Genomic DNA, 18468 nt, shown 5'->3' with positions numbered 1-18468 from the left:
CTCATGCCCTGAGTTTTCCAAGGTCTCTCCCTTCAAGGACTTCCAGAAATATGGGTGTTCCCCATGGTGCTGATCACAACTGGCAAAAATTCTTGGGGATGGCAGGGAGGGGAAGGGGATCTTTAATAAAGTAGGTCAGGATAGGTCACTATGTGTTTCCAGTCCTGCAATTTCTTTACATAATTTTACTACAGGCAATAGCACCAGTGCACCCATAGCCACAGAGTTGAGGAAGGGGTGGCCCCCTTTGGTTTGTAACAGATGAATGGATTATAGTACTTGAAACTGAGAAAGGGCTAGAGGCAGAAGTCTTACCTTGAACCTCACCAGCCTTTTGCTTCAGCCCTGGTGCAGGTAATGGATTCAAGTCCTTCTCAACAAACAAAATGCAAAACACTTTGTCCTTCTGAACAGGCAAAGTGGAAAATGCAAAGTGCAAAAGTCACTTATGCATAGAAGGGGCAAAGAATATGCACTCATGAGTGCAGTTTAAAAAAAAAAATCTGAAAGACACGAAGATTTGAAAACTGCTGCTACTATGAGCTAGGGATGCCGATCAGTGGCATAGTGTTTTTCTAGCATGCAAAAGGCCCTGACTTTGAGACCCCAGCACTACAAACCAAACAAATGAGCAACCAAACACTAGTTGCCCAGGAAAACTGATAATGTGCATGTGCGCCCATGTGTGTGGGTACATGTGTGTAGGTGGAGGTTTTTCAGTCTTCGAGATCTTGAATTTTGAAGCAAGTAGCTACATTTTTTGATTCAAAAAATAAAACTGGCCAAGCGTGATAGTGCACACCTTTAATCCCAGCACTTGGGAGACAGCAGTAGTAAGATCATCATGGGTTCAAGTCCACTCTGAGACTACATAATGAATTACAGGTCAGCCTGGGTTAGAGCAAAACCCACCTAAAAAAAAATCAAAATAAATAAATAAAATAAAATTCCTTAAGAATTGGTAAGTACAATGGGGAAAACTCCCATGGTTGAGTTGAGGGGTCTGGGTTTCTGCCATATGTGTCTGACTCAAAATCTCACAAGGTTCAAACACAGGACATCTGACCTTTCTGCAGCTTTTTCACCATTGCCAGCAAGTCTTCAGCCTTCTTCAAAGATATGGCTTCCCCTGTGGAGATGAAAACCAGGACTACGGGATCCTGCAAAGAAGGTGGACCCAACAAATATTCAGGCCTACCTGAAAAAGCTGAGAGGAAGTCCAAGACGGCTCTACAAATACCCCTGGGTTGGGAGCAAGGCTGAGTTGATGGTCAGATTTCCTACTAGAGCAGGGGCCCTGAAGAACCCCTGTTATTTGTCTCTGAGGATTTTATGAGATGACCTCAATTTTATAATCACACTGAATAAGATGAATAATCAGCATGCAATTTTCCCCGATTGTCCCCATGTTTTTGTCAGCTGGCCTTTGCAACTCTCTCTGCAACAACCTATCTGTGGTTTCCAGTGCTGGTCATGAGACCAAGTAAGAATGTGTGATAAGACAATCTTTTGAACAAACTTATATATCTATAACAACTTTTTAATGTTCCAGTTTACAAAAGAAAAACAGCCTGTAAAGTATGAATCCTTGTAACATTTTATTTTGAAATATTTTCAGATGTACACAAAAGTTGTAGAAATAGGCCCTTGTATCAGAGTCCCCATTTTTCAAGTGTTTCTGAACTGTGAGCTGCAGATATTAGGATCCATTACTCTTTTAATATTCCAGTGCATATTTCCTATATACTGGCACTATCAAGTAAGTGCAGAATAACCATTAAAATCCAATGTTAATATATAATTTTCAGACATCAAATATTCCCTTTTTCCTCTTATAGTTTAAAATTACATAGTACTGTTTTCCTAAAAGATAAATAAATGAATCACAAAAATGCCTCCAGTTCTGCTACCATCCTCACCCTGGTCCCTTGTACAGTGCTATGAAAAGGTTTTCGCCATTGAGACTCTTTTCTGTGGAACATACAAAATGCAATTCCCTTTCTTCTGTTTAAATTTCAACTGACCCCCACGACTAAAAACATGACCCCTTTTGGAGTTTCTTGTGTTAATGATACTCTCTATTTAAAATTATTTTGCTCTATCTCTTCAAAATTCCACTGGTAATATGCACAAACATTTGGTCTTTTCTGTGATCACTTCTTGGACTCCATTAACACACTCTCACATCCAACTGTGGCCCATGCACTTGTGTAGTCTTTGTACCTAACCTAACATGGGTGATACAGATGGAATAGCATCCTCCTGAAAATATCCTGCCACCCTGCCCCTAGCAAAGCCTTTATGGACCAGTTCTCCTCATGAAGCAAGACAGGGCCTCTATTCCCAAGTTAATCAGTGCTATTTTTCCTTCCTTCCCCAAACCGATTTGATGGATAAAAAATTGCAACTTATTAATATACTATTCAATTTTCTCCATTGCTAATTTAGTTAACCATTACTTAATTTTGAGGAATCTGAAAGGATATTAAAGTTGTTTTTTTTTTTTTTAACCACAGTAGCAACTACATAAATGTTGAAAGCTGGAACTCAACATGTGGCTCTAATCTAAGACAAAGTCTGTGAAAATCATTTCATTATTTACCACTAAATATTTACTGAGGACTAAGTACCATGCAGGTGCTGGTACTGGGAAAAAAAAGCAGTGAGAGATAATTTCCTAGGGCAGGCAGCCGAAAAGCAAATAATTTATTATTTTGAAGTCTGCATCGGTAGGCTGGTAATCTCCCATGTTTGTTACTGGAGTGGTTTAAAGAGTGTGAAGGGAGTTAAGAGAAAATGAAGAGGGCAGAAAGCTGACCACAGACTGAAGCACAGTGAGGGGTATTTATGGTGCTTTTGTCTATTTGGGTTACACTGAAAATTTCTATCATTAAAGCAAAAATCTTACAGGCACCATTAGCTTGGGAGATTTTCTTTTTTTTTTCTTTTCTTTTGGTGAGACTGCTATGTCCAGAAGTTTCTAGGCGAGATTTCGGGAAATGACCTGTCACTATTAACGTCAAAGCGAATTTGAACAGGGTAGGAAATGCATTTAGAGTAGGAGACTTGAAGATCTATGCAAAATGTGATCCAGGCTGGGTGTGAAATGACAATATTAAGGAATTACTTCAATTAAGGGTGGCAGCAATGTGATTTTTGTGAGAACCACCCTCCCTGGTATTTTTGTTTTTAAATAGTAGTGCGTGCGTACTGGACTGTTTTGTTTCATACTAAAAACATACAATGAAGTTGGCAGAGTTAATCTAGATGAGCATGTGCACACTATTTATTTCCACTTTGTAGGACGGTTAGACGGGTTCCGTAATTAAAGGTTTAAATTTTTGCTTTTTCAGAAAGTTACTTCAATCATCACTGTAATGGGTAAAATGCTCCCTCCCTTTGGCACTTTGTAGGATGGGTCCACACCCTGGTGCTCACTACCTTCAGCCTCCTCCTGGACTTCTCCTTCTGGCCACTCCTCCTCCAAAGATTGCAGCTTCCCCGCCATTTGCAACACAGGGTCTGCGCATGTGCCTTAGACGACGATTGGTTCAAAAAAAAAAGAAAGGACAAGGAAGCAGCACGCATGCGTACTACAACACTCGCATGCGTACTACAACACTCCAGGGCAACGTATGGAGCAAGCGTAGAACATACAGTACGAGAGACCTTCACGCTAGACCAAGACAACTAGAGAAGTGGGCAGTTGGGATGTGGGGGGTGTGCACTCCAACCGTAGGGAGGAGTGTCGTCTTTAGGTTGTTGAAATCTGGGTAAGTGCCACGTAATGGTAATGAGAGTTCCAAGACCTTTACAAATCCCCCAAAGAGCCTGTGATAAAAAGTTGTTCCAGGGAAGAGAAAAATGAGTGCGTCTCCATAAAACTGTTGCATTTTTGCCACTACGTGAAATGTGCTATGTGCTGTTACACAGGTAGACACTGGAGGCCACCTTCTTATTAATTTGGGAAATAGCAAAAATTGGGGTTCATTTATTTTGGCAGAGTAAAAATAAGTACGTGAATGCTGTGTGGGGATTCATTTTAGTCCTTTTATGTACACTTTCTTAAAAATACCCCCAAGCTGGTTCCAGGTACAAAAGTGGCTCTGTTTTTCCAATTCTAGAACTCCCACTGGCCTCTCCCAGAAACCCTAACCGTAACCCATCCTCAGCTTCAGGCATGCTCCTGTGTCTTAGGACGTGTATTGGTAAGATTTCTGCAGCAGGTCTGGAGTGGGCAGTTGCGGAGAAGCTGTAACATCTTCCAACATGAGGCAGAGGCGGCTTTGGACTTCTCCAGAAGTGGAGGTTCTTGCCTGGGCTGGGAGAGCAGCCTGTGCCCCCCAGCTGCTGCCACCCATCTCCCACTTGTGGGCAGGCACTCAGATCTAACCCAATTGCCCAGGGAGACAGGGACCAGCCCTTCACAGACCCCTCCCCCACAGCACACACACATTTCCAGGGTGGAGACAGGTGAAACCCAAAAGTGATCATCACTCAAGCAGTCAAAGTCCAGTGAATAAGCCATTATGGGGAGCTTGGTCCGCAGAGGTGACTGGGGGTGTAGAGTACTTAGGTGGGTAACGAATGAAAAGCCGGTCCTCCTCTTTCCTCACCCAGCGCAGAAGTTTTGTCACTACCAAGATGGCACCTGCCTTGGTCACCAGGGGGCTGAGGCAGGTATACAGCTCGAATTTGGAAGTCACCTGGGGAATTGGGAAGAGACAGTCAGAAGAAGGGCTAGAGCTGGCCATGGAAAATCTTGTGACCCAACCCAGCCTTGAATGCTCTTACAGCTTTGGAAATGTACTTGGCAGCAGCCTGGTGCTGCCAAACTGTGATTGTGTCAAAGCCAGGCCAGAGATTCACAGTTGAGTCTAGAAGTTAGCTGGACCATGGCTTCAACTGGATGATATTGGCTGTGTGTATGTGTGTGCTTAACAACAATGCTTGATATCCAGTGAGCAGTTACTATATGTAAAGCCCAATCTTAAGCCACTATCCCTGTATTTTTATCATTCACAGCCTAATATAATATACAGAGGAACTGAATTTAATCCTTGCAGCAACTTGAGAGACTAGACCCCATAGGTCACCAGTACCTTGTCTGTGGTAATTCCCATGGTTCTCTCCATTGTTGCTGCTCCTATCACAGCCACTTTAGCCTTTCCATACTGCTCTTCAGACACAGCCACCCTCCACCCTATGTCATAGTTTTGTAGAGTTCTTTCCCTCTTCAAGGGCACTCTTCATCCAAATGCTCATGTGCTGAACCATCTCCTCTCTCCATGGAAGAGCGCATCTCCTCAGCAAGGCATCTTCTGACTACCTGATTTAGTATCCTGGACCTGCTATACCTACGTCTTACTAAAGGTACAGGGGATCCTTGGCAAAATGATGGAGTCTAGGACTGGTGCAAATTCAGGTAGGCAGTCCTCATACAGTGACAGAGATGTGTCAAAGAGAATTGGGGACCAGCCTGGCTAACTACAGGCCGCAATGGTTAAATCAAAGGCAATTTCAGCAGCAAAATAAATGCTAGAAAAACAGCTTAGATTACTGAAAGAAAATTTCATGAGGCCATACTTATGTAAAATTAAAAATTCAACAAGCTTCTGCTCAGCAAAAGAAACCTTTAGCAAAGTGAACAGACAGCCTACTGAATGAAAGAAAATCTTTGCCAGCTAGAATTCGGACAGGGGTTAATAACTAGAATTTATAAAAAGCTACCAAAAGCAAGCACCATGGGCTGGAGGGATAGCTTAACAGTTAAGATGCTTGTCTGTGAAGCCTAAGGACCCAGCTTTAATTCCCCATGACCCATGTCAGACAAATGCAAGAGGTGATACCTGGGTCTGGAGGTCATTTGCAGCGGCTGGAGGTACTGGCATACCTATATTCATTCATATTCTCTCTCTCAAATAAATCATTTTTTTAAGTAAGCACCCCCCCACACACACACAACTTCCAATTACCAAATGGGTTAAGAAACTGATCAGACAAGACAGTTCACAAAAGAACACAATGGCCATTAAGTATTTTTATTGTTTAATATCCCTTTGCCACCAAGGAAATGTAAATTAAAACCACTCTGAGATGCCATCCCACCCCAGTCAGAATGACTATCATCAGTAAAACTGACAACAAATGCTGGTGAGGGCGTGGGTAAAGAGGAATTCTTAGTGGGAGTGTAGACTAGTACACCATTAGGAGCCATTATGAAGGTATCTCAAACAAATACAAAACAGATCTAACATGACTCAGCTATACCCCTCCTGGGCATATATCCTAAGGACTCCACATTCTACTGCAGAGATAGTTGTACCTCAGTGTTTGTTGCTGCTCTATTTACAATAGCTGTTTACATGCTCACTGACAGAGCAATGGATAATGAAAATGTGGCACATGTACACAATGAAACTCTATTCAGCAGTATGGAAAAATTAAATTATGAAATTTTCAGGCAAATAGACGGATTTGGAAGTAATCATTAAGTGAAATGCCTAAAAGTCAAAAAGACCAAAGTCACAGTTTCTCTCTTATCTGCAGATCCTAGCTTGTAATATCTCTAAGTATGTATCTAAAAGGGAACAAATTGTGGATAAAACCTATAAAGATAGACCAGTAACCAAGAGTTGTTACTATCTAGTGCTTGGGAACCATTTTATCTGCCAGTTAAAGATTTTAAAAGTCAGGAGAGAGTTTCAGAAGAGCCAAGTTTATTTGAATGGAAGAGGTTAAGGAAGCAGAGAGAATACAGACCACGAGGATGGGATTACAGAGCTGGAGAATCTGCCACTGCCGTGAAAGCCAGGCTTTTACTGAATGAGAAAAACTCTCCTGTCTGGAGTCCATGACTGGTCAGCTTACACATAGATGAAAGCATTGGTTTGTCCGTCATACAGCCAGCACAGCACAAACCCTTAGACAGCCTGCCCATTGAGTCCTCCCGTGAGAAAACTCACATGGAAGAAGTAGAAAGTCAACCACCCTCTTCATCACCTTGGGATACTCTAGATACAGGTACCCAGCAAGGGCCCTTTTTCACTATCTGTCTGCCTAGCCAAGGAAACTGGATAGCTCCTATACTGTCTCATTCCCCACCATCAGAAGCTACCCTAACTGCTGTTATGGAAATGGGTCAAGTACCACTCTTATTTCTTCATGCTGATAAAAGCTGTTAGACCACAGCAGTTAAGAGTGCCTTTGGAGGGAGGCCTACCTAAGCGCTCATGGTAGAACATTCTGGCTTGGCAGTCAGCTGTTGGGTATTGAGGTGTTTCTCTGTTTTTCTGACATTTGGAATTGTATGTGAAACATATATAAAGGAGTATCCAAACAAATGGGGCCTATCTTGGAACCCTTAAGGGAGGATAGTCCAGATGACCTGTCCTGCTGTCTGAGTGAGGTCTTCAAACGCAGGCAGCTGACAATCAGGATGTAATGGAATGAAAAAACAGGCATACTTGAGGTCTAACACTGGGTGGTGGTGCTACAGGGGATCTGTGTTATCAAAGTGTAGGTATTTGGAACTGTACAGCAAAGAAACCCCAGAGTCATTTGGTTCCAGGGACACCAGGCCTTCCAGTGGTTTCCCTTCCAAATAGGACAAGGCCCAGGAAGTGTTTGTGGTGACATTCCTGCATATAATGGCATTCCTGCCTGCAGTGAAAACAAGTCCCCAAGACAGGAGCAGTTCCTAGGGAGTTGCCAGCACAGCAGCTATGATTCCCCCATGTCTCTAGTCCTTTCTCTTCTCAATTTTCATATCTTGTTCTTTCCCTCTCTAGGTCCCAGTTGCAACAGACCACAGCAGTGGCTTGGACCAGTTGGTCCAAGGACTTGTGTGGTTCAGCTGCCAGTTTTTGAAGTTTCCTACGAATATGGGAAGACAATTGAGTCATCTAATTATCTTTTAGGGTGATCTCACTCTCCTGGGGCCCTGGCATTACTGCCATGTGTTTTGATACGGTGTCCCTTAAATACTGTAAGAATGCTAGCGGGGTGGCTTCTCTGTGATGACTGTAGCCAACTGAGCATGGTTTAGTGGCTTAACCTGAGTTTAAAAGGGCCAAGGCCACAGGACAATAATAATAATAAAAAAAGGCTAGAGAACCATTCCAGAATATATGAAAACAGAGAAACACAATAGATCAATCTACCATGTGATAGTGGACAAGATTCTGGACAGGGAAAGGACATCTATGAGACATTTGGGGGTATCTGAACGAAGTCTGTGTTTTACATGTTGTTGAAGCAATGCTCACTTCTTGGTTGAGCAAGTGAGCAGTTCTGTAAAGTGTAAAAAGGAGGAGAAGGGCTAATTTATAAGAATTTCTCACACTCCTTTTATAATTTTTAAGTCTAGAATTACTTGAAAATGATGATTAAAAATTATTTTAAAAACTCCCCAGCTTAGAACAATGCTTGATCCACCACAACTATACAATGTTATTTAATAAACAACAGTCTGGTGGGGAAGGTCCTATTTCCTATAGGGTCACTTAGACTGGCTTCCCTCAATAGCTGATGTTGAGCAAACTCAAAGGAAGGAAAGCATGAGCCCAGGAAGGACACCCCAGGTGGCAGACCCCATGGAGTCCTGTAATGCTAGTGGCCAAGGGGTGCTGGAGACTCATGGAATCAAAGCTGCCCTGCGGAAAAGTGGGCAATCAGCAGGAAAAGACTCTGCTCTGATTGCTAATGGGAGGAAAAGAGGCAAGTATAATAGTAGCGACAATGTTGCAGACATAGCCCATCTGCAGTGGCTCGAATGTATGTCCTCCAACTGAGGTGTTTTAAAACTTGGATTTCCAGCTGCCTAGCTGGAGGTGTCACTGGGAGAGGAACCTGGGGTCAAGCTAGCTGTATTTGGAGGCAGGTTTGATTTCCAGCTTAAAGGTATGCAGAGTGCTTGAGCTCTGCTCAGGTTTCCTGCAGTTTTGCAGCCAGTTTGTGTGCTTATGTGATGCTGGCTGTTTCTCTACTTGGATCTGTGAAAGGAAGCCAGCTTCTTGTCATCAAATGAACTTCCCCTGGGTCTGTAAGCTTCAAATAAATCCCTTCCCCCCATAAACTGTGTCTGGTTTGGAGCTTCATCCGTGCAGTGTGGAGCTGACTGCAACACCAGATAAGAGGCCTGATGAGGACTGCTACACCTGGAAGAGAAAGGAGGCTTGATCTGGGGAACTGGCTTACCACAGCCCAGACCCAACTTACCCAGGCCAGCAGCGTCTCCTTCTCAGCCACGTGGTAAATGAGGCGCAGGGGTCGGGAGGTGCTGTGGAGGCGAGCATGCAGGCGGTGGTACAGGTCTGAGAGCCGCTGCCGCTCCTCCTCTCTGCTGTATGGGGCCTCGAGCTCAGGGCTACATTGGAGGGAGGCAGAGGGCAAAGTGAATTAAGGGTCTTCCTGGCCAGCATCTCCTATTTCAGTCTAGAAATTTTAATAAACTTATGGAGCTACTTCCTCCAGTAGACTTGAGAGCTCTCTGGTTGGAGGACAAGCTTCTATCATCAAACCAGTGAAGTCCCTCAATACTGGGGCCCTTTGTGACACTAGAATAGAGGGACTCTTTTAGACTGGCCATCAGAGAACTGTCAGTTCCCTCTATCTAGGGCAGGGCTGAGTACTGTAACTCCTGAAACACTACAAGACGCTGACCCTCCTGCTGGACAAATCTTCCCACTGGCCAGTTGATAGTTAGATCTGGGCCCACCTGGTGAACTGTGGCAGCTGGCGGTGGTGGTCAGGGATGTCCAGTGGCTTATAGAGGAAGTGTCGTAGGCCAGGTGCTCCCACAGCATGCACACTGTAGGAAGGGACATTGACTGCAGGACCATTAGAGAAGCTGGCAGCCTCCTCAAGGGCACGCAGGGCACCAAGGGTGCGCATCCCCTCCTCAACCAGGCGCCGACAGGCAGCCATGGCATGGAAGGCTTCACGATGGGTGCCAAGCAGCAGCAGGCAGACAGGCATGGAATCCAGGCGGGCCACATAGGCATAGAAGAAACCATCTGGGTTGAAGCGAGGCAGGCAAACAGGTGCCCATGCCTCACCTGCAGCAAAGGCTGGTGCGCCCACCCAGTCGAGTAGCAACTGGAGGTCTGATGGGTCCAGCCGGCACTCAGCCAGCACATTCCGCTCCTGAGCTGCTGTTATCAACCGACCACCGACGGCTAGCAGAGACAGGGCCAGGCCAGGAGCTGTGCACCGCCGCAGCAGTGTGCCCAAGGCTTCCCTCAGTGGGCGGGCCAGGGGCACACAGCGCACAGCACCTAAGAGCAGGGCACCTGGGTCTTGTTCCACACTGTCCAGAAGCCGATCCAATGTGCGCTCTGAACCAGCCAGCAGACGACGGAGATCATAGTTCTGTTTGTGTGCGAAGATGCGGGCCACACTTGCGCGTGTCAATGTGCTCACAATCTGTGCATGCACAGCCAGCAGCTCACCCCGCAGCTGTGCTGCAGACTGAGGAGTCCGGGACACAGCCACCAGCAGAAGTGGGCCTTGCTGTAGGAATACCAGTTTGTGGTCCTCTGGGAGAGGGAAGAGTGAGCAGTGGTAGATATAAATAAGAAATGACCCAAAGGGTCAGACATGGCATTTCTGACACCTCCCTCTCCAAACATGTACAAGTCCTGGTCCACATACAAGGACAAGCTGCAAGGATGTGGACGTTTGTAGAGATATAATGGGTTGTCCAGGGATCAGGTAGGAATGACACCCAGCATACAGTAGGGGTGGCAGTGTGAGTAAAATGAAGCAAGGTCTGACTCAAAGCCAGGATACATAGCTCAGTCCTTCAGCCCCCACAGTAATGCTCTCAAGACAAGTAAGGAGCATCCCAACAATTACTATGACGCAGAGATGGATTTCCATATACACACCTTGGCTGGTCATCTATCCCCACTGACTCACTTCTGATTGCTGGACAGTGTTTCACATAGACAGAAAAACGGATCTACCCCTGCCTCCAGCTCCACCACCAACCCCTTCCCTGCACTTTCCCAGTTACTTTTCCCCATTCAACTTCCCTTCTCTTCACTCACCAGCATAGATGGCACGGATGACATCTCCTGAACTCTGCACAAAGGACACAAGAGCTGTCATCACACCCATGGTGGCTGACAGTGCCTCAACACTGCCATATCGTGAGTAGATGGGCTTACCAGCCTCACTCAACACAAATACATGCTTCCGTTGGCAGCGCCAGTCCTCATCATTAGGGTCTCCACTCTGGCCCTCAGAGCTAATCTCTGGGCCTTGAGTGGGACTACTGTCTGAGGCAGTATTCCAGGGACCACAGGTGCTTGATGGAGTTTCAGGCTGGACCAGTGGAGATGGTAGACTGGGTGGCTGGTTCTTGGCTTTGGGTCCTGAAAGGGAAGCCCAAGTGGCTCATCTTCCTGTGGACTCACACTAACCCATGCTCCCTGCAACCCATCAATTCCTTACCAGTGCCCCCAATGATTCCTTCTTGCCAACAGAGACCTCCAGATGACTTCCTTGCTACTCAATGACCACTGACTCCCAACACCAATGATTGGATCCTTTCTAAAAATGTCCACTAATTCTGAAGTTTCAATGATCCCCCTAAAGCTCAAATAACTCAACGTGTTCTGTCATTCATGGATAGTCTATTATTCCCTTTCAACAACTGCCATACTCAAATCTTCAAGAATTCCATTGACTCTAAATAACCATCAGTCTCCAATGGTTTTTGCATTGACTCCTCTGACCCTTTATGTATTCTCCTGCTATGTGCTCATCACTCAGTGGCCACCAACGATTGATTGGCCACCCCAACAAATCCACATTAACATCATGAACCTGGTCTTTAATGTCACCGCCCCCCCCCCATGACTCTGATCCACATCTTATTTTATCCCAGTCCTTCTGCTCTACCAATGACCATCATTAACTTTCACTAACATACAAGGCTTTCATGATCACCACTGTTCACCCTCATGACCATCATGAACATTCACTAAAACTTACAACTTTAATGGCAAGCACTGCCTCCTGACACCATTTTATTCCTGTTGTGACTGATACCTCCTGACCTCCAGTGACAATCATTATTATCAACCTTCAATCTCATATCTACAATGTTCCCACAAAATCCCAATGACATCAATTTTTCTCAGTGAAAGTCATTGATACCCTGATGTTCCTGAATGCCAACTCCTTCCTCTCTATAAATGTCATTACCGGTTAATAACTTTCAAGTCTTGAAGACTACCATTTATTCCCAATGATTTTTGCTTACTCTTTCTAATAATTCCATTGATATCTTCTAATTCCAAAATGACCAATGAGCAAAATTTCCTCCAATGAATCTCACTGATTCCCCAATAACTTTTCATATCCACTTAGATTTAGGTCTTCAAAAATAACTCCTCTACTGATACCTGTCCTCCAAATAATCTCATTAACCTCTTTCTGTGCTCATCATCATTAATATCCACTAATATTTGGTTCCTTAAATCCTTCCCTCAGCAACTGTCTATAAACTGACTCTTCAGTGATGTGAATGCTTACAGCCCAGACCCTAGATTGTCTTTCTCATCTGGCCAAATTAACACTAGTTCCACCAAATGCTATCTTCCAAATAGTCCCTCCAATGACCCTACTTGATGTTCTTTTACTCACTCATTGACTCAAACTCCCCAAATCTCCAAAAAATCCTCTTTGACCCTAATTAGGTCCTTTTTGATTTTTCAAGGACCTAAACTCATACCAAGTACATTTAAATTTGCAGAGAACAGAAAGATTTCTCAGGATGCATAAGTTCCAATGCTAAAATGATGCTACTCCTGGACAAACCACAATATTCTATCACTTTACCCTTTATCCCCATAGCAGGATGCATCTAGCCAGGGCCATGAGACTGGACCTAGTGAACTTCAGCTGATACCTACTGACACTCTTTTATTTCTCAATGGTCCAAAATAAACCAGAAAATACTATCATCCATTACTGACTCAGCTATGCGTCAAGCTACTTTCCCAAGTCCCAAAAGTCTCCTCACTGGTCTCCTGTTGATCCTCTCCCTTTTCTTCTTAACCCCCAGGGATTGCGTCCAAGGCCCCTGTGAAGGGAGGATGTACCTGTTTCCTCTTGGTCCTCGTCTCCCGGGTCCGGCGGGCTCGTGTGAACCCTTCTGCTGTCTCCTCTCCCCTCACTGAGGAAGTGCGAGTCCTCCAAGTCCTCCACGCCCCCGGGGACTGGGGCAGCAGCGTCTCCTCTGGCCTCCATTTGCACATCCCTGGGGGGGTGGGGGAGGAGAATCAAGGGAGACAAGCAGCAAAAGAAAGTTCTTTAAAGCAAGAGCCAGACCAGCTGGACAGATTCCTTAGTCCTTGCTTCCCCTAGGGCTTTCAAGTGGACGAGACATTCAATATCATGATTAAACTATTTACAGCCTTCAACACTTCCCAATGAGGGAAAATCCACTGGTCTTAGGAAACAAAGCTACAAACACCTGCTTTAACCCAGTACATCAACCCGCCAGATAACCAGTACTTCCAGGAGCCGGAGCAGCACCACACTTCCGGGTGTTGCCGAGCGATTTGCCACACTTCCGGAAGCGAAGCCTGACAGAAGCCACTTCCGGTTGATGGGCCCTATTGCTCCCCGTGGCGCCCGGTTCCCGCCGCCTACTGGGTTCCCTCACCGCAGCGCAGCCGCGCGCCTCCGCCGGAGCTCTCTACTTGGGATCTGGTCGGGCGCCGGGCGACCACGCCACGCGCCGGCACACCACGCCGAGAGGTGAGGCGGCACGGCTCAGTACCGCGGAGCTCGGCCGGCTCGCATGGGGCGCGGCACGTCCGCAGCCAATGGCGGAAGGCGGAGGGCGGGACCGCCTCCCTCATGGCCCAATCAAGAGGCGCTTGTCCCTTCCCTCTCGCCAGGGTTTGCACCCGCCCAGCCCTCGTTCTGACTTCTCCCTGGACGTCCATTCCCATTCCTGACTTCACTGAAGGAGCTTTGCAGTCCAAGTCCTGATGGATACCAGCGCAGGACCAACCAGTGTGCTCCCTTCGAACGGAGGCCACCTCACTCCACGGGGACGGGGGAAGTGGTGACGGACAGTAGCCGCGTCCAATCGGAACATCGCGCGCAGTCTCCGGAGCCTATGGGCCCCGGATGCTCAAGTAAGAGGCGGACGTCTCGGAAATGGGAAATTACTCGTGGGCATCAACTAACCAGCCGAAGAGCCGCTGGCGTTGAAGGGCGTCGCGGGTGTTCTCGTGAAGCCTGGACACGGGGCTGCGGACGCCAGGCGCGGGCTGACAAGCGCTTAACCAGACCGGCGGCAGTCCGCGCGGAGCCGGGGGAGGACCGAGGGTCGGTGCGCGGAACCGCGCCCTTCCCGGAGGTTTATTGTGGGCGTGGCTTTGGTCGGGTTCTAAATCCTGGTTGGCTGAGCGCTGTGCCGAGGGCCTCTGCGTGCCACCATTGGCTGGATAGACGCGGGGCTGGGACCGGTCCAGGTTCCTTTGAAAGAAGATGCAACGGTAGTGTACTGAGCCCGGGTAACCTGTTTTACGCTCCCAGGAAGTACCAGGAATCGCTTTCTGAAGGTTTCAAGGATTAATTGCCCAAGAAATGGTGCTCCAAGCTGACAATTTGATTTGTTGTTTTGAGATGAAATCTCTCCATGGAGCCCAGGCTGACCTGGAACCTTCCCTGTCTGCTCACTCCAAAACAGATTACAGGCTTGCTCTGTCATCCTCTTCCCCTTGCAGCAAAGCAGCCTCCCTGTCTCTTTTCTCTTTCTGTACTTCTCTTCCTGTGACCACCTGAGTCAGTTTCTTTCAGTGGGCCTACCCGTCACTGCCATCACCATAAGGCAAAGAAAGCCCTAGGGATGGGCCCAGTGGAGCCCTATCACATCTAGGAAACATTTGCCTTCGAGGTGCAGGAAGAACAATCCTGCCTGGCCTGGGCAAGGACAGAGTTGCAGTCCTGGGAGGAGGGGACAGCAGGTGCTCATTGGTGCTGCTCTTGCCAGCCAGATTAAGCTGGACCAGGCCAACAGAAAGTCACTTCCTATGATAAATTTGGGAAATATGGACTTGCCAGGATGTCTTGCTCCAAGAGCTCTGGGCCTTAGCTTCCGCACCTAAGAAACAATAACTTCACATTACAGTCTGAGGATTGCTTGATCTGAAATGAGTAAAAGTGTTTGGAACATGCTTTAATTATTAAGTAGAAGTCCATATGACTATTACTAGAAAATAAAATAAACTTTAAGGACTATCAACAAGGTTTGATTGAGATGTCCCCCATCAACTTATGTGTTCTGAATGCTAGGTCCTCAGCAGGTGGCAATTTTGGAATTAGCACCTGTTGGAGATAGTAGATTGTTGGGGGCGGGCTTATGGATGATACAGCCAGCTTCTCCTTTCCAGTGTTTGGCACACTCTCCTGTTGCTGTTGTCCATCTGACGTTTGCTAGGAGGTGATGTCTACTCTCTGCTCATGCTATTGTTTTCCCTTGCCATCTTGGAGTTTCCCCTCGAGTCTGTTAGCCATAATAAGCCCCCCCCCACTCCACCAAGCTGCTCTTGGGTGTATTCTGCCAGCAATGGGAACCTGGCTGCAACACATGAGATATATAAGGATGTTGTAAAATTCAAGATGTTTTTAACCAAAGACATCCATAAATATTTATACATTCATATTAAACTTTAAAGTACATTAACCTCAAGTTTACTAAACTCAAAGGAACAATAGTTTATAATAATAGTAGGAGGACTCAACACTTCTTGCTCAGTAATTGGTAGAAAAGAAAGTAAGGATATTTAATGTGTGGTCCAAGACAATTCTTCTAGTGTGGCCCAGAGAAGCCAAAGTGTAGGACATCCTATAGCAGATGTGAAGAACTATTACACAATTGCTTTTGCATTTATAAAACCCCCCTACCTAATTGCAACAAGAGTAGTGTGCATGGACTGATCACAAGGTTGTCTGTTTGTTAAACCATAAAAACATGTTACCAGTTTTCCTTGGGTTCTTGACTTGCAACCTGTGAAGAATGTCTATTGCAGACATGGGAGGAGGGCAAGGTAAGTACCGGTTTATGTTAGAAAAGAAAGTAAAACAAATCTCCCATGTTGGGACAAGTCCCAAGCAGGCATGTGCATGTTGGATCAGATAGGGATTTCTTGTTAGATATCCAGTTGTGGTGGATTGGGATAGTGACTTTGAATGTATGTGGGGCTCCTGATCAGCTGATGAGTTAGCTAAAGGAAATGGATTCCCACTGACAGGAAATAATTTGCCTCAAACTTGAAAGTGAGTAAGAAACAGAAAGTAAAACAGAAGACTGTCCTGTTCCCTATTTGATGAGTCACATTTAGGAAGTTTCAACTGGGCATGTTGATATCTATGTTCTTTTGGGCCTGTGTCCCTAGCACCTAAAGTGTCTACTATGCTTCTGATTTCTATCAATAATAAATAATTTTATATATTTTTATTTATTTATTTACTTTAAGAGAGAGATAGAGAGAAAGAGGGAGATAGAATGGGAATGGGCATGCCAGGACCTCTAGGCACTGCAAATGAACTCCAGACACATGTGCCATCATGTGCATCTGGCCTTACATGGGTACTGGGGGACTGAACCTCAGTGCTTTGGATTTGAAGGCAAGTGCTTTAACCATTAAGCCATCTCTTTAGCCCTTAGTTATAAATGGTAAAAACCTAATTATATATAATTATATATAACATTTTTATTATGTCCCAAGGAAATAGAAATTGTTTACAAATATCTGAGAATTCTCTAAATGTTGGAAATTAAGTCAATATGCATCATATTAACATGAGTCAAGTGCCCTTGGGATATTAAGGAATATCTTTAGCTGAATGAAAGCAGAAACACGACAAATAAAATCTGAAGGGTACAAAGTAGTTCATATAAAGTACAAGCTTACATCAGTTAAGAAGAAGTCCCCAAAATCAGTGATCTACACATGAAGATAGATACATAAGAAGATAGAAAATGAAGAAACCAGCCTACAATGAGCAAGGAAAGGATAAAGAGTTGAATTCAAAATATGTGCTTAATGAAGCAGAGGAGAGAAATTGTCAATAGCAGCATTGAAAGAGGCAACATAGTTAGATAAAGACATATTAACATATTATAAATCATTGTTGACTTTTTAATATTTTGTATATGTAAAAGGAGAGAGGATGGGGTGTAACAGGGCATCGTATCACTGCAAATGAACTCCACATGCATGTGCCGCTCTGTGCATCTGGCTTATGAGGGTACTGGGGAATTGAACTCGGGCCCTTAGGCTTTGCAAGAAAAAAAAAAAAAAACCTTAACCACTGAGCAATCTCTCAAGCTCCTTATTTTGAAGCATAGATAGATATGCTTGTTTATCCAGGTCTCAGGGATTTTAAATCCCAGAATACTAGAGTTAGGAGGAGCCAATCAGTGTGGGACTCATAGATGAAAAATAAAATAGTATAGGATCTTATGATTTGGCTGAGGCCAAAAGAGAATCGGATCTCTGGCAACATGTCCTAGGGCTGTATTTTCTTAAAGACCTATGGTTATGCTTGTTTTTCATACCTCAGAGACTTTACCAGCATGTCTTGGAAAGCTGAAGGTGAGAAGGACCAGTAAGGGTTGTATAAAGTCGGCTTGCGTAGGTTTTTCAAAACTAACCAGTAGGTGGCAGAAAAACCCATGTTTTTTTTTCCTTGTATAGCAGTTTTTTTTTGATAAATATTTTAATTAAATAATTGATTTATGATTAATAATATTAAAATTCACCATGCCACATTTCCCTCTAACACTGTGAATTAATGTCACATTCATCTTATAGGGAAAAATGTTAATAATTAAAAAAAATAAAATATAGTTACTTGGTTCTCTTCAGAAGATATAACAATTTTCTTAAAAAATATGTTACTAATCCTTGGATAGTAGTTTTGATATAGTGACAGCTGCCCCAAAGATTTAGACTTGACAACCTGAAGATTGTCTGATCAGATCACATTTCCAGTGATTTGTGAGTATAAGTGATCATTCTGATGCCAGCAAAAACGCTATCAAGAGTCCTCACCTACATGTCAGGAATACAAATATGACAGTCCCTAGAGACTCTTTTTTTCTTCATCCTTCTCTTCGTTAAGACCCTTTTGGAAGAAATAATCTACTTTGAACCCTCCTTTTCAAAGTCTTGAAAGTTCTAGTGCATGTTTATTACTAGATTTTTTTTTTTTTTTTTGCATTTTAGCAGAGGTTGACAATACCAAGTGATGAGTTCCAAATGGCTAAAGCAGAATATTAAATAACTTTCCACAAGGGAGAGTTCATCTGTCTCTAAAATTACCTCAGTGAAGAAAGTACTACAGTTCAGCACTGTACTGAATGTGGTAGACACTGTACTAAGTCTTTTGTGTTGGTAAACATATTTGTTGTAGCCCATTTTGTGCTGCTATAAT

At 44.7% G+C, this 18468-nt stretch overlaps 1 protein-coding gene across 3 annotated transcripts; it reads right to left on the bottom strand.

Moving 5' to 3' along the window:
- Nucleotides 1-1579: 1579 nt before the first annotated feature.
- Nucleotides 1580-14351, bottom strand: Mon1b (MON1 homolog B, secretory trafficking associated). Of its 3 annotated transcripts, none has more exons than XM_045154970.1 (6): nt 14212-14351; nt 13113-13270; nt 11052-11378; nt 9719-10538; nt 9220-9367; nt 1580-4706 (listed from the first exon to the last, which is right to left on the bottom strand). In XM_045154970.1, exons 2-6 carry the CDS (start codon nt 13258-13260, stop codon nt 4506-4508), a joined length of 1644 nt encoding a protein of 547 aa, XP_045010905.1. In that variant the 5' UTR covers nt 13261-13270; nt 14212-14351; the 3' UTR covers nt 1580-4505. The 3 variants fall into 3 exon arrangements, with proteins under 3 accessions (XP_045010905.1, XP_045010909.1, XP_004659656.2); XM_045154974.1 differs by lacking the exon at nt 14212-14351 and adding an exon at nt 13679-13786; XM_004659599.2 differs by lacking the exon at nt 14212-14351 and adding an exon at nt 13487-13575.
- Nucleotides 14352-18468: the final 4117 nt, after the last annotated feature.

The sequence above is a fragment of the Jaculus jaculus genome, chromosome 1, assembly GCF_020740685.1.
Source record: "Jaculus jaculus isolate mJacJac1 chromosome 1, mJacJac1.mat.Y.cur, whole genome shotgun sequence".
Lineage (NCBI taxonomy): Eukaryota > Metazoa > Chordata > Mammalia > Rodentia > Dipodidae > Jaculus > Jaculus jaculus.
This window is presented reverse-complemented; position numbering and strand designations above follow the sequence as displayed.